This window comes from Mytilus galloprovincialis, chromosome 12 (genome assembly GCF_965363235.1).
Source record: "Mytilus galloprovincialis chromosome 12, xbMytGall1.hap1.1, whole genome shotgun sequence".
NCBI lineage: Eukaryota > Metazoa > Mollusca > Bivalvia > Mytilida > Mytilidae > Mytilus > Mytilus galloprovincialis.
In genome coordinates, this window is record NC_134849.1 from 66,124,163 (window position 1) to 66,149,230 (window position 25,068).

The 25,068-nt window shown below is 32.1% G+C and overlaps 1 protein-coding gene across 3 annotated transcripts; it reads right to left on the reverse strand.

Moving 5' to 3' along the window:
• Window positions 1–1,714: 1,714 nt before the first annotated feature.
• Window positions 1,715–22,893, reverse strand: LOC143054590 (sialin-like). 3 transcript variants are annotated; one of them, XM_076227604.1, is made up of 10 exons: window positions 22,733–22,893; window positions 18,440–18,630; window positions 15,290–15,520; window positions 14,417–14,600; window positions 12,818–12,939; window positions 10,858–11,007; window positions 7,964–8,096; window positions 7,190–7,345; window positions 6,771–6,856; window positions 1,715–3,734 (listed from the first exon to the last, which is right to left on the reverse strand). In XM_076227604.1, the coding sequence occupies exons 1-10, from the start codon at window positions 22,830–22,832 to the stop codon at window positions 3,528–3,530; spliced, it is 1,560 nt and encodes a 519-aa protein (XP_076083719.1). In that variant the 5' UTR covers window positions 22,833–22,893; the 3' UTR covers window positions 1,715–3,527. The 3 variants fall into 3 exon arrangements, with proteins under 3 accessions (XP_076083719.1, XP_076083720.1, XP_076083718.1); XM_076227605.1 differs by lacking the exon at window positions 12,818–12,939 and adding an exon at window positions 12,953–13,074; XM_076227603.1 differs by having other exon boundaries at window positions 12,818–13,074.
• Between the last annotated feature and the right edge of the window lie 2,175 nt (window positions 22,894–25,068).

The following is a 25,068-nucleotide window of genomic DNA, read 5'->3' on the forward strand; positions in this document are numbered from 1 at the left end:
ACAACATTTTTACATCCTTACAAGATTATCGTATTTTTCAAAAAGAGCTTCTAGAAGAACTTTTGTTCCTTTCAGTCATACAATTCCTCCATATGTTTCAGTCTTATACATCATTTGTTTCAAATTATTTGGATTTGGGCGGTTCTGATGAAAATAAACACACTTGGGAAATTAATTTCATTTTCATTTAGGTCAACTTTGCTTTGGAAATACACAAAACCAATGACATGACCGCAGTGGTAAAACGGTATCAGGAGTTTATCTGCCTTATCACTAGCCGGTCAACACATTGGTTGCGAGTAGAACCATCACTTTAGGAAGGTGTGGTGCGTTTAACTCTACATCAGGAATATTGTACATAAGCTGTATTCGGCTAACTTTTAGGAATTTTTGGTCCTCCATGCTCTTCAATTTCGTACTTTATTTGGCATTTTTAACTTTTCTTATTCAAGTGTCACTGATAAGTATTTTGTAGACAAATCTCGCATCCGGCGTAAATAACAAAATTTAATCCTGGTATCTATGATGAGTTTATCAATAATGAACAAGGATTGTCAGTTTTCCTGCAGAAGGTAGGTCTGCCATTCTCTCTAGCTTTCTAGAGCTCCATATCAAAACTAACCGCCACAATATAGCAAAATGTGCCGCTGACAATAATCATTCAATCATCCACAACCGATGAGTCTTTTTCTTAAACTAACTTTTTCATATGCCAGTAAAATGTAATATAGTTTATCTTTGTTGTTTAACTCACATATACAAACGAGAATATACGATAATCGTGATGTGTTTAGTTCTATAGTCGACTTCCAATTTCTCAATAGTAACTTACTATTTGGCCATCTTCTAGCATTTTTATATCTCATTTTATACATTATACACATGCCATTTTACATTATACAGATCCAACTAACAAGGATTTGCTTCAAATACAACATAATACTACTGTTGCATCTTAAAATTATGTGAAAGCATCATTAATTTCAAAGCAGGTCTCAGAAATTTCTTTACCTTCAGTACGATTAAATGCTCTATTCCGTACCAATGAAACAGGCTAAATAAACAACATAAAGAGATTTTGTAATTTAATATCGAAAAATATAAATTATCACAGGCAGTTTGATATCTTATGTATCATGTATATATTGCACATACTTTGAAAAAAAATATCTAACAATTAGGAATGCAAGGTCAACCTGAAATCTTAAACAAATATATATATATACTTAAAGGAACTGTCATACACTACATCAAATTGGTGAATCTAATGCATCTTTCAGAAATGTAGTGTAAGGTTTACATCAAAGTATTGTAATCAGTTCAAAATATAGTTAACTACATGAATAATGGTAAATATTTTCCCATGCAGGTTTCAAAAGGCTGCAAGTGCAATATATTCTATAAAGGATAATTAGTTATATTACATTTAAATCATTTTACCCCTTCATTTTTTCTAAATTGAGATCAATTTACAACCTTTACCAATTTTAAAAATAGTTTTAATTTCGTTTTCAGAAAACTCTTAAACCTGTACTTTCGTTTTTTATAATATATAATATCATATTGGCAAGATATTCTAACACATTACACAAAACACAATATGACTAGACCTAGAAAAAGTAGATTTATATTCAGGGATGCCTCCGGGTGCAGGAATTTCTCGTTACATTGAAGACCTGTTGGTGACCTTCTGGTGTTGTTTTTTCTATTTGTTGTCTATTTGACAAATTCCCCATTTCCATTCTCAATTTTATTATATTCACTTATTTTGTGAAACAAAAATATGAGTTAAAATTGAATTAGATTATCACCCACTATCTAGATTCAGGTATAAGAAATATCAAATCAATGTAATTATTAGCTTTTGTCAAAACCAATGTATACTATTTTAACTTACAATATTAAATTTCAATTAAAACTATCAAGACAAAGGTTTGATTTGGGGCCAAATTTGCACCAAAATCAAATGATTTCAAAATTTATATATAACTGAATTAAATGATTGTGAAAACATTATCCATGTTCAAAAAGGCGCATAGTTCAGACTAAGGTTTTACAACTTAGTAATGTTGTTTCAATTTAGTTAAATGTTAAATAACCTAACTTCAATACAACATTCTTATTTTTTCATTTTTTGTAGAACACATTCTCTTCACAGAATAACAGCAATGTATACTAAATAAATTTTGTTAAAATTAAATATTATATTATCATAAATGTAATGTTTTGATGCATTCATACATGCAGAGAATTTAGACAGAACCAACCCTCATTCAAAAAGAAATTTACAAAGGCGGTCTACTTTTTAATCTAAAACATTTTGAGTAATGCTTGTGCAATATCTCAGTTGTCTAAATGATTTGAAGATCACTCTTTTCATTACAATACTACAATAATGCCACAATTGATAAAACTTAACTAGATGAAATAAAAATAATATGTGAATGCCCTGATGAAACAAAGCCCAAAAAAATGAATGTCTACAAAAAACATTTGCACATGTACTTTAACATGTTTAAACAGGTGGCTAGGTTTTCACTGTCTACAGCTATCATAACCTTAATACAACATATAAGCTAGATTAATGTTTACCAAATTATTTTTATAAGTTATGTAGTTACAATGATATTTCACAAACTTATCAATTTTGCTGATGGTTTTGTCAGAGAGAAGATTCAAGTTTACCATATAAGAAAAACTTGTATTCCATATATATCGGTCAATAAAATAAGTTGGTCCACATTAGCCAGTTAACAACCGTTATAAATATTTAGCAATTGTATTGGTATATGTATTAAGATAGCAACAGTAAATTATTGTGAACATATATTTCAAGTTAACATGCTTATAAAAATAAAATAAAAACTACAATCTCATATATAATCTTAACTAAACAACTAAAAAACAATCTATATGCCAATTACTAATCTGATTCAGTTATTACAAACTTTTTATACAAGTTGTTTCCTTTCGTTAAAAGGAAGACTTGTTCTAGACTTGTTACTCATACAAAGCCTGATGAGTTTAAACTGATACTGTAAATTCAGACATTATTGTGGGTGTTTATTATTGCGATTTTTGAAGAATGGATTAAATACGAGTTACCAGGTTCAGGAAAATCTGCATACTAAAGTATGTACCAGATATCTGAATGCAAGTTCTAATTATTGCAATACCCACCTTGTCACATTATTTGCAATAATAAAAACATTGCAGTAATTTCTGAATTCACAGTACATGCATTTTAACCAATTTTGTATTGATAAATAACTATAATTAATATCAAATGTTTTAAGGTAACAAAAGATTGCATGTAAATAAAAGATTTGAAAAGGTAATTAATCATATTCATAACACCTAGATAAACTTGCTTTTTCTACTAGCTTTATTATAGTGATGATAATCTAAGTCTCTTCTAAGGGAAACAACTCTTACAATTAGATCTCCAATCATAAGGCCAATTACTGAATTGACAAATAGACTATTGTATCCATGGCATTATACAAATTGTTTTAAATTAATAAACTTTATCGATTAACAATAGCACCATTCGCTGTATTGTCTCCCTCTAGCACCGAGTATGAAACGTTTCTGTTGTTACGGAAAGACAAGCCTCCATTTGGCTTGTTCCATGACTGTTCTGTTCCTCTTGCAAATAACACAAATATAACAGTACCAGCCACATAAACTCCTGCTGATATATAAAATACTTTCTGCCACTGCCCTCTTGTTTCCTGGAATGGAAGAATTTTGATTTTATAGAAAAATATTACTTCACCTTTATGAGAGTTTTTTATTGTTTTTATCAAGTTAAATGGTACTGATTAAGGTCATACAAAAAATTTCATCCAGCACAGCTTAAATTTTATATTTAAATAACATCACAAAATTGAAACATTGTTGAACTCATCTACGTATTTCTTAATATGTCAGATATTTAAGTAAAGTTCAAATTTTTGGTTTTTTTTAGTGCATGAATTCACTCATGTAACATGTGTAAAATAAACGGCTTCGCTGAGCACAGCTGGATACAATCGCAGATGTCCAACCATGAAAAGTTGGGGCCAAAATGGACACAATTTCCTCGCCTGATACAGGTTTGAATTTGGATTGTAATTAAATATTTGACACACTTAGGTTTCTGCAACAGAATAACTGTAGTCAAAGAACTTACAAATTGGTTATATGATTTGAATTTATATTTAATTTTTTGCTTTTGTGCAAAACATTATGTTGTTGCGAACTGACCCTCCCCCCCCCCCTTATATAAAATTGACCCCTGTATACTATCCTGTTGAATATTTGAATATTAACCCCAAAAAAAAAATATTTGAAGACATTTTCTTTTTAATTTTGTGAAATCAGAAATGAGAAAAAATAGTCCCCCATACACAAATTCTTACCCCCCCCCCCAATTTTTTATCACCGCCCCCTTTCCCTTCTTCCAAAAAAAATCAATCCCTCATGATAAAGTCAAAATCTCTATTTAAATTTCTAATAAAGTTTGCAACCATAATCACCCTTTTAAATGCATCATACAGGTATTAAATTATAAAATGACATACATATATAAAGTAATAGCTAAAACCATTATTAATTAATAATGTTTAAAAATAAATTGACTGCTAATCACCTCAAGACAATCATCATTTCTTAAAACATATTTTACAAGCAGTGTAAGGGAGGTAATTAAACATTGTTGTTTTAAATTGGGATTGGATTAGACTGTTTTTAAATTGTCTTAAGGTGGTACCTTACACTACAGGGAGATAACTCTGTAAAATCAGCTAAACGTTTTAATTACATTATGTTGTTAATGGAATATTAAGCTTTTAAATGATCAAAATTAGTCTTTGTCAAACTGCTATATAACCAGTGTAATTTTTCTGAAAAAACGGTTGGTTCAAATTATTTGAAATTTTTATATTTTTGTCAAAGGGACAAAGTATATACTTTGTCAAAACTTTATGAAATTTGAACGAGCCAAATTAATTTTAGTGAAAGTGTTGGGTACCACCTTAATTGTACTTTAACCAGAAAAAAAATCCCCCTTTTTTTCCTCTAATTTCTGAATGGTTTGAGCCATAACACCCCATAGTCAATCCTAACCATCCCTTTGTTGTATGGTAACTTGTGGTATAATTTCAGAGAGATTCATACTCTTTAGCACAAGTTATTGTCTGGAAACTACAAAAATGTTTATTTGGGCCCCTTTTTTGGCCCCTAATTCCAAAACAGTTAGGACCATAACCCCAAAAATCAACAACAACCTTCATTTTGTGGTAATTAACCTTGTATTAAAATTTTATTGATTTCTTTTGACTTATACCAAAGTTCTTATCAAGAAACCATCCGTCTTCGGAAGACACAGACAACGACAATGTGATACTTATATACGACCAAATTTTTGCATTCGTATAAAAAGCAAATTTGATTTGAATGAGGATTAAGGAATGAAAATAATAATTATATATAATAAACTGTAATTAATAGGTTGATTATTCCTACCCTAAGAATTAAAATTTATAGGCTACATAAACTATACTGATTTGAGATTATCCTTAAATTGTATAGATCTAGTCCTCCAAACAAAAAGGAGGAAGTACAATAAGAAAATATATTTTTTTGGTGAAACAGCCACACGAAAAACTTTTGCACTGAACCTTTGAACAAGATGTAACAGTGAACTAAGCATTAATTATCATAATTTCATACCTGTCAACCTGTGACGATGAAAATGCAGGTCATGACCTGCATTGAAGAATCAAATCTCAGGTCATAACGTGTACGAACTTTTTCGAGCTGAATTTCAGTATTTATGGTACATTTTCTTATAATGTATATCAAAGATACCAAAACATCAATGCATGTTCACTTGGTTAAGTCATTTTAAATCCTATTAATTATTATTTCATTGCACTTTTAAAGATTTTTAATTAATTTGTGTAGCACAGTCTTCTGTTTTTTACTTTTTTGACATAATGAAATACTTGAATTTATTTGTCAAAAATAATTTTAAAATGTTTGAGACTACTGGCTATGTAGCTTTAAATCATATCACCTTCCAAATAAGAAGGAAATTGTACTATGATAAAATATAGTAATACAGTTAAAGGAAGTATAAATGTAAAAAATAATTTTCAATTTTTTTAAAAAATTGTATAAAGGTATAAAAATAATGAAAACTTATTTTTCAATATGTATTTGAATTTTATATTTTCATGATTTAATCTTCTTCACCCATAAAACATTAATATAAGGAATAATTTTGAATGGTGACAAATAAGGGGAAGTAACTCTCTAGTTGAAATATGTTTGTAAACCAAAATTGCAATTTATTTATATTATTAAGCTAAGGTAATTGGTGTTAATGAACAGTGTGTTTGACACCAAAGCTGTCAAGTGAAGCCATGTACTTAATGGGTCACTTCATTTGACAGTTTACATAGCTAGATGAACTTCCTGTTCATGGAAGAATTACGAATTTGCCGGTATTTCAAAGGAATATTACTTATGAAATCGATCTCAAGGCTAAGAAATACGGGTGAAATCGGGTCATTTTCGAAATTCCCGGGTTATTTCAATGACCCGGCGGGTGTCCCGGGTGATCCCTCAGAATTGTGAAAATCTCGGGTCACACCCGCAGAATACGGTTCAGTTGACAGGTATGTAATTTGACCTATAACATCTTTTACCCATTGTGACATGGATGAAGAGTTGTTGTATTGGCACTCAAACCACATCTTTTTGTTAATATACCTCAAAATTACCTGATTATTGGTTAAAACTCCTACAACATAGGGTCCAAGAAAACCAGGTATTGTAGCTATCATATTGGTAATGCCCATTAATGTACCTGGAAAATAAAGAGATGTTATGATTATACATGCAAAGGTATTTTCAATATGAGGGTGCACAGTATGATAGTCAAGCTACAGCATATAGCAACTGAAAAACAAAAATTGGAAAACATATATATAGAGGTCACATTATCATGAAAGCAAAGTTCAAAGTCAATAATGTTTAAGAGGCATTTTAGTGAGATACAATTTCTGTAAAAATTATTGTTTTCATTTGTCAGTGTCAGATATTGAGGAAAATTGGTTTAACATAAAAAAGGGTCCTTTTGCTCAATCTATACCATAGGCTCTCACTAGAGGTGGAAATATGCTCTTCAATGTGATCTTACCTGAGAAATTAGGTGCTAAATCTAAATGGTTGACATTATAACCTCCCATACAGAATCCTCCTAATCCTACAGCAAAGGTCAGCATAACAACTACTACCACATAATTACAACCTACCAGTCCTATACAGGACATTAGTATAGCTGGAGCTAGGAGACCTGGAAAATAAAACATGACATTGAATATGTATCTTATTTGTAGAATTTTTTATGTTTTTCAATTCATGTTTTGGTATATAATTGAAGAAACAATTTAGACTTTTTTTTCGTTTGGGATTGCATTATATTTGCCTTCAGGTTTATATGATTTGCTCATCCTAATACGAATCTTTCAAAATTCAAGAGTCTATCTTAAATTGAGGCAAATTATATTGCCTTCCAAAATACTGTTTCGATTTCTAACATCACTGAAGAGACATTAATTGCTGAAAACTTAATTAAGCAGAAAACTTAAATTTGCAAATTTCTAATTAATTCAAAGTCACTAGATCATGAACAAAGAGGAAGGGCCTGGAAGTTAATGTCAAAAAGATATAAACTGTTATCAATGCAACTTCATATAAACTATCATTGATGTATCACAAGTAGATCCTATAAAACTACCTTAGGAAGAAAACCTAACAATTGTTGATGCTGTTTTTACAGCCTTCTCTTGAAAAGCAAACCCTAGGTCTTGCTTTCTGAGACCAGGACACATATATGTTTCTCTCTGGATAATTTTCTGTCTAACATTTTATTGGGTTGCTATCCCATTCCTTATTTACAATGGATACTCACCAAATGAGTTTATAACTAGTCTAGTATTAAGAGTAGACAGAAATCCTCTGCTCCTGATAAAATCTGCCAAATTACATGATATATTCATACTCATCCAGCATACAAGGTAAGGTAAAGCTGATACAAATCCATCCTTAAAAAATTGCAACAATAAATAAATAAATTTGGTGTATTTACTGTCTTCTGATTGGTTAAAAGAATTAGCTTTATTTTCAACGTTATCAATTTTTATGGCGACACGCCCACTCTAACGTTGTGTATTAAGGGCATCCGATACAGTTTCAAGGGAGTTTACTCTTGGCGCAACGTTAAGCGTTTGAATTCCCGCAAAACGTCACTTTTTGCGGGACGTAATGCGTGTAATTTTCCGTAATAAGAAACGTAATGTGGAATTTCGATGCTCCAATTTCTGTTTCTCCCGCATGCTTACTTCTACACAATTAATATTAGTGCATTTGATTCTAACAGGATAACAGTCTAATAACATCAGAAGAAATAAAACAAATTACTGTTTCTTTGAGATCTTCAACAAAATAATGTAAAGTGAGCAATCTCAAGACAACTAATCCTTTTGGTGTTACTAATATCATGCATGTCAATTATCATTTTTATTATCATTCATCCTCCATGAAATTGTATTGCAGCACAGGAAACCAATGATATTTTAAAACTAATACCGAAAACGTAGGTACACGCCGCTAATATAAAAGAACAAGGTTCTTATTTCCTCAACGTTGCACGTATTTATCTAACAAAAGGCAGTAGCCAACAATAATTATGTTTATACACCCGTAATTTTTTTACAGGACCTATTATAGTATACAAATGTCTGTCGTGAACATGGAACAGCATATTATCCAAATTTCATTAAACTGAAAATGGTTGTTTTTTCAATCATGATGCCCGATTCTGATGGTCAAACGATCTGTTTAATTTTTGGTGAACTTTTTGAGCTACAGGACTTTGTAACTAAAACAGTTTTTTTTCACAGTTCACGCTGTAACTCAAAAAAGATTTATGACTATTGCTTAAAAATTTACATATATTATTAATAATCTGAAGATCTGTATATACTTTTTGAGAATGATTCAAAATTTGATTTTAGAGTTATAATTGAGTTTATGACAAAAAGAGTGGGTTTTCACGTCCCGCCGTATCTCAGAAACTATTTATAATTATTGCATAAAACTTCACATACTTTCATGACTTTTTAGTTAAATTATTCTTAAGATCTGTATACTTTTTGTGATGATTCTTTAATTCATTTTTGAGTTCTTGAATTTTTACTGAGCTTCAATTTGGGGATCATATATTAAAACATATTGTGATATACAAACTTACTATTGAGCAAAAATATTGAATGAGTCAAGCATGACTTCCTATACAACCCCCGTGTTATTTTAAAAACATGTATAATGTTTTTTAATAACACGATGGGCTTATCATGCGCTCGTAGCGCAGCTGTTTATTTTATTCTTTATATTTTTTGTAAATATATTAGAGAAATGATGGGATGTCAGCAAATACAATGCAATTTCCAATATAATCAATGTTTTCAAATGGCATAACTCTTATAAAGAATAGTTGATATGCACTGAATTTCGAATGTGTCCATAGGATATCAGTTTTATAAAAAGTTGGCAACAATTGTTCACTTGAAAAATGTAATTAACCAGAAGGACCGGAAGGACAGACACAGGAATGGACGTACCATATTTTATGTACGCGCTATGGTGAAAAAAAAATATAAAAGTTATTTACCAATAGAATTACGCTATGAGAGAAGGATTTAAATCGCAACTAATCCAATCGGTTTTGCCAAATAAAAAATTTCAAAGTTATAGTTTCATTGTTTGTATGAACAAGAGCATTCTTTATGAAATTGAGATTCTCCTTTATAAGAGTTTGCTTTTGTTTTCTGACCACATAAAACAGAAGATGCAGTAAAATTGCCAATAAAACAACTCTCAACAAGAGACAAACACGACACAGAAACTAACAACTATAGGGCACAGAACGGTCTTCAACAATGAGCAAAGCCTATAAAGCTATAAAGGTCAGGAGATGACAATGTAAAACAATTCAAACGAAAAAAAGTAATGGCCTAATGTATGTGCTGCAATTTATGTACAAAAAAAGAAGTTCCTTTTGCGGGATACTGCTGAGTTCACACATAATTCGAAGTCGGTTCGCATTCACTAATTCGAATTAGTTTAATTCGCATTCGAAATGTTTCACGTTCTAACGTAAATTCTAATTCGAATTGCAATGCGCGTTAAATTTGATTTACTGTCCAAACGACCTGAACTTTTAATTTGTATCAACAAAACCAGATTTTTCAGTGATTAAAACGTAAATAAAAGGATTTTATGGAATATTTGTAATGAAACAGCAGCCCAACAAACAAAACAAAACAAATATAGAGGTCAACATACGGTATGAAATAATATACGAGTGTGTACAGTAAATGTACCTGTATGTCAAGTTCTAAATTGCTGAGTCTTTAATTTTAAAAGCTGTAAAAATTATCAACAGTCCGTTATAACTTTTCTTGAGATGTTTCTCATTTTGATCACAAACAGAGAGAGGTATTTGTTATTCACATGATTTTATTTCCGGAAACAATATAACCAATTTATAGATAGTACTTTCCAAGCAATTTTTAAACATCTGAAAAAATGTTGCCGGTAATTTGCAGAGATAACGTCGACATTGTCTGCCAGCAACGTCGTGCACTTTAGCGCTAACGTTGAGGTTACAAAGGGGGGACGCAATTTTTAGGATAAATTTTTTGGCAGCATTTTTGCAATATTTTTTTCAACTTATTGTCATTGGTTGATCTCTTGGTATTTTCCCAATCTTTTCTTACCTTAATACTACATACATGAACTTACAGATTTAATATCAAACTTGAGTACATCTTTCATATAAGTAGGAAGACAGGTCAACATGGTATAAAATCCCCAGTTATTGGCAAAATGTGCTGCACTGGTTGCCCACACTGCTGGAGAGGTCAAAATGGCTAACCATGGAGTCGGCATTTTCTGTAAAAAAATGTTTCTGATTAAGGTGGTCCCAAACACCTTGATAAAAATTCATTTGTCTTGTTTGATTTTCCTTAAATTTTGACAAGATATCTACTTTGATCCTTTGACAAAATTTTAAAAATTTCAAAAATTTGAACCACTCACTTTATTGGAACATTTCTTCAGATATATAGCAGTTGGACAAACACGATTATTTTGATCATTAAGAAGCGTAATATTTCTTAATAAAGCGATTAAAACGTTAATTTAATTTTCACAGAGTTATCTCCCTGTAGCGTTATGTACCACCTATATTGATAGCTATCATCATTGGATTTGTTCTTTGAAAATGATGCATGCTTATCATTTTCATTATTAACACCTGGGCTTCAAAGATATTGCATGTCATTTTTTTCAAGCTTCTCTTTCAATTGGCATGGCAATATATTTAAAAGTAGATTTTTACAACAAAATATACACAGATTTCCAAATCATGCAAATATCATTGCTTTTTAAATACAAATTATATGGAAGCTACTGACAAAAAACTTATCGGGGCCTTTTATAGCTGACTATGCGGTATGGGCTTTGCTCATTGTTGAAGGCCGTACGGTGACCTATAGTTGTTAATGTCTGTGTCATTTTGGTCTTTTGTGGATAGTTGTCTCATTGGCAATCATACCACATCTTCGTTTTTATATCTTACAACATTTTATTTACTGTGGAATAGGCAAGTCAATATTTTGTTACATAAATCAAGATTGAATAATAATAATTAGAGCACAATTAGAAGCATAGAACAGAATGTGAAACACAGATCAGGAAATATTGAGAGACTTTGGTTAGGATGTTAGAGCTCATATTAGGCACTTTTGTATAGCCATAAATTTTACCATAATCTAAGTCTGATGTAAAAATTGTCTTTTAAAGTGTTTTTTTTTCCTTCAATCTTCCATCTGAACATGCTGAATGTAATGTGTTTACAATACCCGTGTAGATTTTCTTTTTGAATAATATCACTTGAAGGAAATATTGAGGAGATTCAGTTTCATGACACGGGTTATGTTCTTCTCATATATGTTATGATGGTATGATACTAAACCCCGAACGGGAAGGATTGTGCCTGATGTTCATATGATGAAATCATAATCTTTCAGTCAGTTTAATTGAAGTCTGGAGCTGGCATGTCAGTTAACTGCTAGTAGTCTGTCGTTATTTATGTATTATTGTCATTTTGTTTATTTTCTTTGGTTACATCTTCTGACATCAGACTCGGACTTCTCTTGGACTGATTTTAATATGCGTATTGTTATGCGTTTACTTTTCTACATTGGCTAGAGGTATAGGGGGAGGGTTGAGATCTCACAAACATGTTTAACCCCGCCACATTTTTGCGCCTGTCCCAAGTCAGGAGCCTCTGGCCTTTGTTAGTCTTGTATTATTTTAATTCTAGTTTCTTGTGTACAATTTGGAAATTAGTATAGCGTTCATTATCACTGAACTAGTATATATTTGTTTAGGGGCCAGCTGAAGGATGCCTCCGGGTGCGGGAATTTCTTGCTACATTGAAGACCTGTTGGTGACCTTCTGCTGTTGTTTTTTTCTATGGTCGGGTTGTTGTCTCTTAGGCACATTCCCCATTTCCATTCTCAATTTTATTTTATCTTGTTTTTGTTTTTGATTTTTGATGATTACACTAGTAACTCAAATTTAGCTTGAACAGACAAAAACGCCTTACCGGCATCCTAGGATGTTTGGCAGGTGTTGCATGTACAAGTAACATCCAAGCTACAAACCATACACAGCCTAATACACCTGAAATACATACCTCTTTGACACCTATAGATTTCTCTATATAGTCTCTCTCTACTTTAGATATCCTAGGATGTTTGGCAGGTGTGTCATGTACAAGTAACATCCAAGCTACAAACCATACACAGCCTAATACACCTGTAATACCTACCTCTTTGACACCTATAGATTTCTCTATATAGTCTCTCTCTACTTTAGATATCCTCGGATGTTTGGCAGGTGTATCATGTACAAGTAACATCCAAGCTACAAACCATACACAGCCTAATACACCTGTAATTATAACATGAAAACAGTATTTCTACTGTTGACTCATTATTATTCAATGGAAACCAATTTTCATGGTATAGGTAAACAACCAAATTAAATGCTCAACAAAGAACACATCTCCTATTGGCATTGTTACAACAAAATCTTTGGCAAACCACGAAATCAAATATCAAAGAAATTGCAACTTTTACATTATCAACGAAAAATAAAATGAATCCACAGTACAAAAAATTAGAAAATTTGATATGATTGTTAACGTGACAACAAACAACCAAAAGACCAAATGATACTATATGTCAGAAGTAAGAGTCCTGTGATGAAATTTACTAAAATTGTACAATTTTTAGTGAAAAGATCAACTTTAAATGAGCAGTGGACTAGTAAAGCTGGAAATTTATAATTAAATGTTAAATACATTCAACAGATACATATAAATTCTACCACTGCATCGAGGTGATACTATATTTATCCACTCGAGACAGTTAAATTTTCAAATTTAAAACTTGAGCCTTGCCGAGCGTTTTTAATATTTAAAATTTAACTGTCCAGAGTGGATAAATATTGTATTACACGAGATTTGGTGGTGAGATCTGTTTCTCTAATGATTTTCAAACAATATGCAGGCAAACTTATTCCTTCTTTGCGACTGATCTGCAAAAAAATGTGTTCTTTCTATGTGACGTCATCAGACATGGTCGCCTTTTTTCATGCCGTCACAATAGTAAATTCAGAGGAAAACAAGAAAATTTTATAATTTTATACCAAAATGTGATTTTAGTTTTTGCGATATTGAGAAAAAAATCCTGCTTTATTCATACAAAAACTCCAAAATGCAAGTTTAAATATTACAATTACATCACAGCTGCATTTATCATATAGTGGCCTCGTTGGCCAATGGTCTAAGGAATTTATATTGTAGTCACTATTAGGTCAACACTGAAGTTGTGAGTTAGAACCCAGCTCCTGCTGGTGCACTCGACTCTAATCTTAATTGACTAGGATTGACAGTTTTCCTATGGAAGGTCAGTGGTTTTCTCCCGGCACTCAGGCTTCCTCCACCAATAAAAACTAGCCGCCAGGAAATATTTTTAGATTAATCACAAGTCTCTCTTGGAGATAATTGTTTTGGAAAGGCAAAAACAGAAATTATTGGCTGGTTTTTAATTGTAGAGTTATCTCCAATTGACCTCATATTTCTAGATTTAAATTATATGAATTAGAATCATTACTAAGATAATGTTTTCATATTTATCAGCTGTGTAAAAATATGTAAAAGGAAGTGACCTATTATGATTTGGTGGTATGACACCTGCTAGGCCCTCACTCTTCACTGTTCAACACTTACCAAAAACATAAAATACTGATGGCCATCCACCAAGAAAATTAGAGTCAGCTAGAATCCCACATATAGGCATGGCTATCACTGTACCTAACTGTGCTCCAGCATAACTAAACCCTGCTAGTTTACTCCTTTCCCAGATAGGAGCCCACTGTCCCCACATGGCATGCATAGCTGGGAAAGTTACACCCTGAAAAATAAACAATACTTGGTTTTAAATAAAATTAGTTTTTGGCATTAATAGCAGGACTTTTTTTTTTATTAATTTTTCATATTCGTTTTTTATACTTCGGGTAATTGAAATCTTCACATTTGTTGTGAATGTTGTATAAACTGTGAAAATTTCAAATCATAATTGTGTGAATTTGTCTTAAAATTTGTTCAGTGAAACAAAATATCAAAATAAACTGATGCAGTTGAATAGTTTACAATTTTTTGTGCCTTGTGTAAGAAAATTGTAATAGGGTTACCTCTATGACCAACAACTGTAAAAATTCTTGCCAAATGAAGTTGGTGATATTTTTTTATGCATGTACTTTTCGTTTAGACGATAAAAAAAAAATCAACAGATTTTCACGAGTCATGTTATTTTTTCACCAAAAATAAAGGTAACCATAAATACTTGAGGGGGGAAGGGCCTTTATCTGGACTCTGGGATCAAGAGTTTGTAAGCTCTGGATTTTGGGATTGACCCATTCGTGATCCGGGAATTCTTTTTTCGAATTTCAGGATGTTATTATTTAATTTTTTTTAAATTCGGGACCTCAGGCGTTTATGTTTTAAATCTCAGGATTTCGGGATCAGGACCCCTCCGACCCCTCCCCCCCTCATAATGACTTGGGATCTCTGACAAATCATGATATGAATAAAATTACACACCTCACCAATACCTTCCACAATTCTAAGGGCAATAAAATAACCGAGTCCAGCTCGGGCAGCCAGTGGGGTCAACATTGTCAGTACAGCGGTACACAGTACACCAAAACCAAACATTCTCTTCCCACCAATTATCTCCGCCATCTTTCCTCCAATAATCTGTGTACAGATGTAACCGTAGAAAAATGATCCAAGTATGATCCCTTGTGTGTTCTGGTCCCAGTTAAACTCTCCCTAAATTACAAATAGAACTAGTTTATTTATAGACATATTTGATAGTGTCAAATAAACAATTGTGACTTTGATGGAGAGAAGTCTCATTGGCACTCATACCACATCTTCTTATATCTATTTAAGAGTTAAGTCCATTTTGTAAGTACATGTACTGATTTCAATTTTATGTGTTTTTTATTGTACCTCTTGTTAGTTACAAATAGTCAACTTTGTTAATACTTTGTAACTAAATAACGTAATTGTAAGTTCAACATACAAAATGTACATGTATGTCTAATTGCCATATCTGTGTATTTCTAGCTCTTTCTCATTGGAACATTAAATATTTCACAAATTTGAATTAAAGAGCTTGTTGAAGTTTCTGTGTAGACCTCAAGGTGGTTTTTTTTTGTAATTTTTGTTGTTTGGTTGATGTCTCATTTAAGAACTGAAGCATTTAATGTGTGCTTTAACAACCCTTTACTAATTAAATAAAGAGAAGCATTTAATTTCTCATAATTACATTTTAAAATTTGCTACTGCCATGCAATTCAGAATTATATCAAGCCTTGTGGTTTATATTTATGGATTGCTTTGACAATTTCATAGAGAGTATATGCAGTCATATCTGCCTCACTATTGTTGTCAGCCAATGAAACATATAAATGTTATGTTTGTATACACCATGTTTCTTTTAATCAAAACAAAATACATGTGCATGTTCATATCAAATGTAAATTTTAGTGTATTCAATAGAAATCCTAAGTTTAGATATTAACAAAATCCATCTACATGTAAATTATAGCTGTATCTCTCCTATTATCATATGCATGATTATACTACATGAACTAATACTAATAAAATGCTTCGCTGAGTGCAGCCTGATACAATCGCAGATGTTGAACCCTGAACAGTATTGGCAAATTTGGACACAATATTCAAGCTTGATACTGTCTGATTTCAGATTGTGATCAAATTTTTGACATAATATAGGTTTCTGACACGAACCAAATGTCAAGATCTTATAAGTTTATTGCACAATACAATACCCAAAAAATTGGATCCCTTAAAACAAATTGGACCCCTCCCCAAAAAAACTTTTTGATTCCCCCTTAGAGCAATTTTCCACAGACTCCAAACCAGCCTTTCCTTTGTGATATGGAACCTTTTAGTACAATTTCAGAGAGATCCATACACCTAAACACAAGTAATTGTCTGAAAATTAGAAAAATGCTTGTTTTGGCCCTTTTTTGGCCCCCAATTCCTTTTGTGGTATGGAACTTTGTGGTACAATGTCAGAGAGATCCATACACTTACACACAAGTTATTGTCCAGATACTACAAAATACTAGTTTTTGGCCTGTTTTTTACCCTTAATTCCTAAACTGTTGGCACCATTACCCCAAAAAAGGAATCCAAACGTTCTACTTGTGGTTTTAAACATTGTGGTACCATTTCAGAGCAATTAAAATACTTGTACACAAGTAATTATCCTGAAAGTAGAAAAATTCTTGTTTTAGACCACTTTTGGGCCCCTTATTTCTAAACTGTTAGGCCTAAATTAAAATATTGTTTGTTTGCCCTTTTCCGACCCTATGTTTTGAAACAGGGTAGGTAGGTAGGTGAAATATTTTATTTTTTTCCCAAAAAAAATAATTTGGCTCGGTATATTTTTTGTCATGGGTAGGCAGGTAGGTATAATATTTTATTTTATACATACAAAATCTGCATAATGTCATTTTTGTCTGTTTTGCTAATAAGTTTCTGGGACTATTAGTATAATATAGTCCCAGGAAGTTTTGAAAAAAAGATATCATGTAGAATGTGAAGTTAATTCATATGCACGACTATTTTGTTTTCAAATATCAAAATATAGAGCTGTGCCGCATATTTTCAACATTTATATGCCTGAAAGTGCACTAATATTCTGTACTACGTACCTCTACACAAAGGTTTTCTGTAAGAGATAACTTTGTCCTGGTAAAATATGTCCGGGCAGACATACATTACTAGTAGAAAAAGTCCCTAGAGTGTTTAAAAATATTCGTGTGTGCCTGGGTTTCCAATAAAAATGCTACAAGACTTGAACTCAATTGTCATGTATTCTACATTGTACATCGCATTTATTAAATGATCTGTTTGGAAAACTTAGGCGATTTTACTGCCAAATATTCTCCACTTTACAGGCTTTTGTCACCTTTGGTTCATGTCAGATATAAATAATATAGCAATGCTGGTCGAAGGCATTGTTAACATAATCATCCTGATCTACGGATCACAAAAGGCCATCCCTACATAGAATACAACGTCCGTTTACAAAAAAGTTTGTACACACGTTGATAATTTTGTATTAAACGAACTTTTTTGTAAATGAACCCTGCTCTTCAAGTATAAAGAGTAACGTACGTCATATCATGTTTTCAAAGCGTTCAACATCGATTTCAAACAAATGCTTTGAAACTCTAAATGCAAGTGTTCATGTCAAACGCTCACGTGATACCAAAAGGAGTAGACTTTATACGGTAAAGATAAAACCTGAGGATTCCGGTAAACAAGTTTTGAGTGGGAAATACAAATATAAGATTTTTGGTAGGAACAAAAAAATAAAATAAAATAAAATCTTGCTGGTAAATACAAATAAAAGATTTTCAGGCAAAACGAATTTATAGGGTCGGTCGGTAAAGGGCAAACAAACAATATTTTAATTTAAGCCTTAGGGGCATCAACCCCACAATCAATCACAACCTTCCTTTTGTGGTATTGAATCTTCTTATCAAATTTCAAAGAGATCCATTAAAGTAAACTAAAGTTATTGTCCGGAAACCAAATGTGTCTTTTGATGACGACGCAGACAACACAGAAGACATTATACCATTATACAATCCAAAATTTTTTTTGCGGTCGTATAAAAAGGTTACTATTCTTCTGATTTATACAAACCACTTTGACCGTAGTATTTTGTCCAGAATCAGGGCCTGCACATGCTTCTTCATCACTGGTATTTTTTGTTGTATCCGTGTCATTCACCATGGCAACCAATCCTACACTCAGGTTGACTCTCAAGCAGTAGACATTTACAAATCCTAGAAAGGCCATAAAGGCAAGGAAATGTCTGGTTCCAAAACATTCTCCTTAAATTATAAATTATCATGGCATCCTGAGTTAAATGACAACAGAATAGGATAAAATAAGACAATATAATGTATTTTTTCCCAGTGAAACATTATTATTTCTTTGTTACCATTATCAAATTTAATACTTATTTATAATTATACATGTAGTAAACATATATAAACTGTAAATTTCAGAATTTATTACGTGCATTTATCATTACAATTTTTGAAGAATGGACAAAAATGCAAGATTTATTGCTGTGATGACAGAAGAAAGTTGTAGCTATATATTCATCAGATGCTACAATGTGAATTCTTATCAATCATGTCAATGTGATACTCACTCAGTGATGTACATTATTCACATTGACAAAACCCTCACAATAGTTTCTGAATTTCAAGTGTATGATATTAGATATACTTATTATACACTGTACCTCAGTTAACATTTTCTATATAAACTAAGTCATGTAAGTACACAATATTTTGACTATTTTTTTCAAATTGCAAGCATTGATCTTTTGGACTGGTCAATAGTTTCCAACTATTGGACCAGTGGATGAAACTACTGACCGAACGCGTCATTATATTTGGTGGAATTTCAAATGTAGTTAGGGGAATAGAGAATTTTGAAAATACCGTGGGACTTTGAGACACCCTGGTTTACCTATTTTATCTAGGTTTGATATCAGAACACATCCTTAGCGAATATTTATGAAGTAAACATTTAACAATATTGGGTTTCTGCTTTTTTATATAACAATAGTATGTCCCCCCCCCCCCCATTTTGTAAACTTATTGACTGGATATTCATGAAATAGTAAGTTTATTGTCCCCTCGGCTATGCCTCAGGGCAATATTTTCACCTCAGGGAAAATAAATATACTATTCCTCTCATACCCAGTCAATAAGTACATACATTATTGACTGGGTAGTTGTGGAATAGCAAGTTTATTGTCCCGGAGGTGCAACTATTGCCCTGAAGAATTAATAATAGCCCAGGGCAATCATAACAATTGTATCTGAGGGGACAATAAACTTACTATTCCAGGAATATCCAGTCAGTGTTTTATTACATTTGCATACAGGCCTCGACAATAACGCTTGTCCGATACCAGAGGGAAAAAAGGTCGGACAAGTAAAAGCTATATCAAGCTTGTCCGACGAGACAACATTTGGACAAGTAAAATTATTCTGCAGAAAATAAATTTCATCCAACTTTGATGAACAAAGTAATTATAAACAAAAAACAAGGAAAGAAGATAAAAACAAATAATAATTTGACTGTTTACCGTACTTTGAAACTTTGAAATTTTATTTCTCAAGACCCCACCACTTGCAATCGATAATTTACAACTGGTTCTTTGTCAGGTACTTTTTAACAGGTAAAATGCATACTATTCACAGAAACCAGTCTTACTGATCTGATTCAGCGATGCGCTTTGTAGACAAGTTACTTTACAAGACAGTTCATCACCAGCTGGAAACATTTGGCTTCCAGTACTGTTGGTTTAATAGTTTGGCACCGTAGGATCCATATTTTAATAGACATGATTAATAGACAGTTTGGCAACCCAGGAGACATTTTAGGACCAAGACAAATCAGTACCTTATTTTCCTACCTTATTCTGTTGCTTCAAAAAAAAATACCTGCAATACAGTGACCTATAGTTGTTAATTTCTGTGTCATTTGGTCTCTCGCAGAGAGTTGTCTCATTGGCATACCTCATCTTCTTTATTTTTATTGATTGTATTTGAATAAAAGCTATTTCAACTTAAAAAATCAGGATACAAATCCAATGAGCATGATGAGTGTACATTGACAGGTCTATCAGACTTTGCCTCATGTGCAGAGTCTGATGAGACTTTGGTTTTGATGAAAACTAGAACCTAAGTCCTGTGACATGACTAGATTCAGTTGTTCTCGACTCATACATTTGAAAAGTTTTTCAAAAGATTAAATCAAATTCTGTTTTATTGTTTTAATTCATTTTGTTCCTTGAACCAACTTAAAATACAAAAAAGGTTATTATTAAGATTTTTTTTTTGGACAAGTTACAATTTCATTCCGACAAGTAAGTTTTGGTCAAGTTGAAAAAAAAGTTATTGTAGAGGCCTGGTATATCAGAAAAGAATAGCAAGTTTATTGGCCCGAAGGAAAATCCAGTAAGTAAGTGTTTTATTATATTGAAAAAGACTACAGACAATATATTTAGTAAGGATAAATCGACTATAGTAATATATAAAGCAGAAACCAAATCAAACTGTTTAATGTTTACTTCATAAAAACTTTTGAAATTATGCTAAAGCTACGTCCCGTATTGACTTCTAACCCTAGAGACAATAGGTAAAATGCAACGTCATCTCTCTGGCTGTATTTTCAACATTATCCAATCCTGTAGCTGCATTTGAAATATAATTAGGCTTAAATTTGGTCAAATAGTTTCACAAGGACTGAGGTCAAATAGTTGGAAACTGTTAAGACCGGTCCAATAGTTCATAGCTTCGTAACTGGAAAAATAGTAAAAATATTGCAGTGATCTGGAAGTTTTTTTTCAGTATGGGCCCAGGGCCCCTCAAAAATAAATTCAATAGGCCATTTAAAAAAATAATGGGCAATGTTGTCAAATGAGTGGGCCATTTGAATTGACTTCTGTAAAAAAAAAGTATCAGTATATTTTGGCAAAGAGGTGTTGATACTTACCTTTATGATTTTAAATAAAATCATGGATATTGTCAGATTGTTCCTGTGATTTTGTAATTTCAATTTCAATGAATATACAATAACTTCTTCCAACCCCAACAATATTTAAGTCAACCTTTATTTACAATGTTTAAACTGGTACTGTTGCTTTGTTCATGTTCATGTTTTTTTTTGTACATTAAATTTGGGTCTTCGTCGATACCATACTTATTCCAGACGTTCCATATCAGAGGACATTTCAGGCATTTCCTCTGCACTTCTTGTATTATTATAACTTCATCACGGTGACAAGAATAACAGTATAGAGTACCATTTATTCATAGAACATAACAACAAATCGCTGAAGTCATGTTTACAAAATGTGAAAACGAGCCAAAGACCAAAAAATGACAAGGACAGTTAAGCGTCTTTAATGAAGACAAAAACTATATTCCTAAAAAGTCTTTGGGGTTCTTCAATGGAAATAATAGAAAGCTAAACTAAATGAGATTATTATTAGACTTAAATCTCGTCTGTACCAGCCAAATTTCACAATTAAAGTTGTTTTAAAAAGATATATATATCATGAATGATGGTAAATTACGTTTTTCGGGTTATCAGTTAGACCGCATGGTTCCATTATTCCAATAGAAAAACACTGAGACGTTAAATCGCATGGTTCTATTATGATAGGGAACACCCGAGACGTCCAAAAATATATAGGTGCTCCTATTATTGGAGGAACATTACACAGTTGTGTACACACACATGGCGGCACGAAACACGATCGGAAATTCATTTGACGATATCTAAACGTTTCGAAACGAAGTAACAAATATCGTGCGCCACGTGGGCGCTTACATTTGTCACTGTATGCGCCATTTCTTGTCAATCTGCGCTATATGCACAGGGCGCACGTCCTTCCCGATCACTGATATTGTGTACTTATTTAATATAGAAAATGATAACTGAGGTATAATGGTATGAGTGCCAATTAGACAACTCTCAATCAAAGTCGCAATTTGTAAAAATAAACTTTTATAGGTCAAAGTACGGTCTTCAACACAGAGCCTTGGCTAAAATGGATAGCATAATTATTGATGTACATACATACAATAAATATTTTAAAATTACTACTATCAATGTTTTCACATGTTTCTTTTGTACAAATACATGCGAACATAAATCAGGGCGAATGCACTTGGATTCCTCATGCCCAATAGCCCCCCCACCCCTTTTTAAAGGAAAAAATGATTAATTATTAAGTAATCACTGAAGCACAAATGGACTGCAACCACTGTGAGGCAGACCGTCGACCACCACTTACGAAAATTTCTGCACAGCGTTATGTTTCTTTACAAACTTATGAACATTTGCTACATATATACATATCTGATGGACTCTGATCGCCACGGGTAATTTCCTAAATTTAATTACCTGAAGGAGGTTTAAGTACCGCTCCTGTTCCTTTAGAGTAGTCATTTTTTACATGTGATTGGGAATATATTATTGGGGTTTCATCGGAGACAACAGACATAGTGTTGATGTCATGTGAGGATGTACTGCGGATACCATCTGCCTTGTAAACAAAGAGGAGAGAACTTGATCACATGATAAAAACATTGTCATAAATTAGCGGGAAAGATGATTGAACTAAATACCTCCGTTTCACCAAGGAATATGTGTAACACCATGGACATAATTGTATACTGGTTTCAAGTTTTTATTTTCACAAAGACCCCAACAAGAGTATGATAATGTGAACAATTATACATACTATATAAGTACCTAATATAAAAAAATAAGAAGTAACAAAATAAAAATGCAGAGAAACTAAAAATTAAGTTAGAATGACGTCCAATAACAACTGGATTATATGATGATGATATAAAAAAAGAACATGTGGTATCATTGCCAATGAGACAACTCTCCACAAGAAACAAAATGACATAACAATCAACAACTATAGGTCAATGTACGGCCTTCAACAATAAGCAAAGCCAATATATCGCTATAACTGAAAAGTCCCCGAAATTATATGGACAATAAATGCCGTAAAACATTTCAAACGAGAAAACTAACAGCCTAATGTATGTACAAAAATTGAACGAAAAATAAATATGTAACACATAAAGGAACGACAACCACTGATTAACAGGCTCCTGACAGAAGCTCAAACAGAAGGTTTAGCACTAAGTATATTCAATTAACCAGGAGATGTAGTAGTTATAACAGTCTTTCTAGATCTGAAAAATAAATTGATCCTGTCAATTATTTCATTCTCTGCCAGTTAGTGCATGCATACAATATGTCAGATCATCCATTGTTGAAATGGTCCAAGTCGTATTTTTCTAATAGATAACAAAAAGTGTGCTCAGGTAATACAACTTCAGATTCTGGTATTTAACAATTATGGACTTTCAACGAGGTCAAACCTGTTCAGATAATCAATTGACCGATGAAAAAGTCCGAGTATCAATATAATCTAACAGGTCCAAATATAACGTATTGACTTAGTAAAAGTCTTTGATTAATATATATGGCATATGTAAATAATGTATTAGTAAATTGTCTGTGTATTTCTAAATTGTATATATTTTCAAGATTTTTAACATTATGCGATTAAAAATATAAATATTCTTTGAAAGCACTATATACACTAATGAAAGAAACATGGTAAAAAATATAATGCACATGAACGTCTCTGAAAATGCAACCAACTTACAATCAAAAGTGAACGATTGACAAATGTCTGTACAAAATGTAAACCCTAAGTTGTTCAATGTCTCGACAAACAGTGAATTAATTTCATGAAATTTGAAGACCTTAGATAACCATGCTAGTTTAAGATAAACAAAAAAACACTGAAAATTCATTATTCAGACTAGCGACTACGATTATTAAAGAGATTTAAATGTCATAAATCTATTTATAATATACAAGATAATCAAGATAAACATATCCCGGGTTCAACCACATTGTGAGGACCGTCTACACGTAGAAAAAATAAAGCGATATATCAGATATTTTCTATTTTTATTTATGTATGTGAAGTTAGCAGCCGGTTCGTTATTCGTTATTCGATATTCAATATCCAATCGGCTGCTAGCAGCCGGTTTGATATTCAAAATTTAGTGAAAAAAATTATAAGAAAATTAAATTATTGATAACATAAAAAGCATGATTTTCATATTTAAAAAGACTGATAAAATACGTAGGAAATCGTTAAATTACCTTTTCAAGCTGTCGTAATTTCTCGTCGTAATTTCTCGTTGTCCTCGAATATAAACCCTTTTTCATGTTACATATTTGTCTATATGTAATATAGAGTTTTGTCAATAAAACGACTTCAAAGATGTACTTTTGTGTATAATATTTCTTAAGACAAAAAGAAAAACCCATAACTCTAGAAATATTTATAACTATCAATAGAAATATAAATGGAACACCAAAAAAACAAAAACAAATCATTCGAAAAATGTCAAAATTTTAGGACAAAGGGCACAGGGTAATGGTGAGAGCCCCCTGATCTCTCAATCTTTCTAATATTTGACAGACATTTAGTCAATAGGTAGATACAAACGTGACTAAAAGGAATTTGGGTACACTTCTTGTCTTCTATGTTTATGGAGCGCCCAAAGTGCCAGTTGGATATTCAAAATATATAGCGAAAACCTACCCGAGACCGCTTAAATGAGGTTGAGACCCCCCGGGTCTTTCAATGTCCATAAAATTCAACCAAATCATTGACTCTGTATATATAAAGGTTGTAT

Coding starts and splice junctions, on each gene's coding strand:
- LOC143054590 (XM_076227603.1), bottom strand. CDS start 22,832: ATGTCTGTTGTCTCCGATGAAACCCCAATAATATATTCCCAATCACAT. Junction 18,631..22,732: donor GGTACTTAAACCTCCTTCAG/GTAATTAAATTT, acceptor TTATAATTTAAG/GAGAATGTTTTGGAACCAGA. Junction 15,521..18,439: donor AAAATACTACGGTCAAAGTG/GTTTGTATAAAT, acceptor TTTGTAATTTAG/GGAGAGTTTAACTGGGACCA.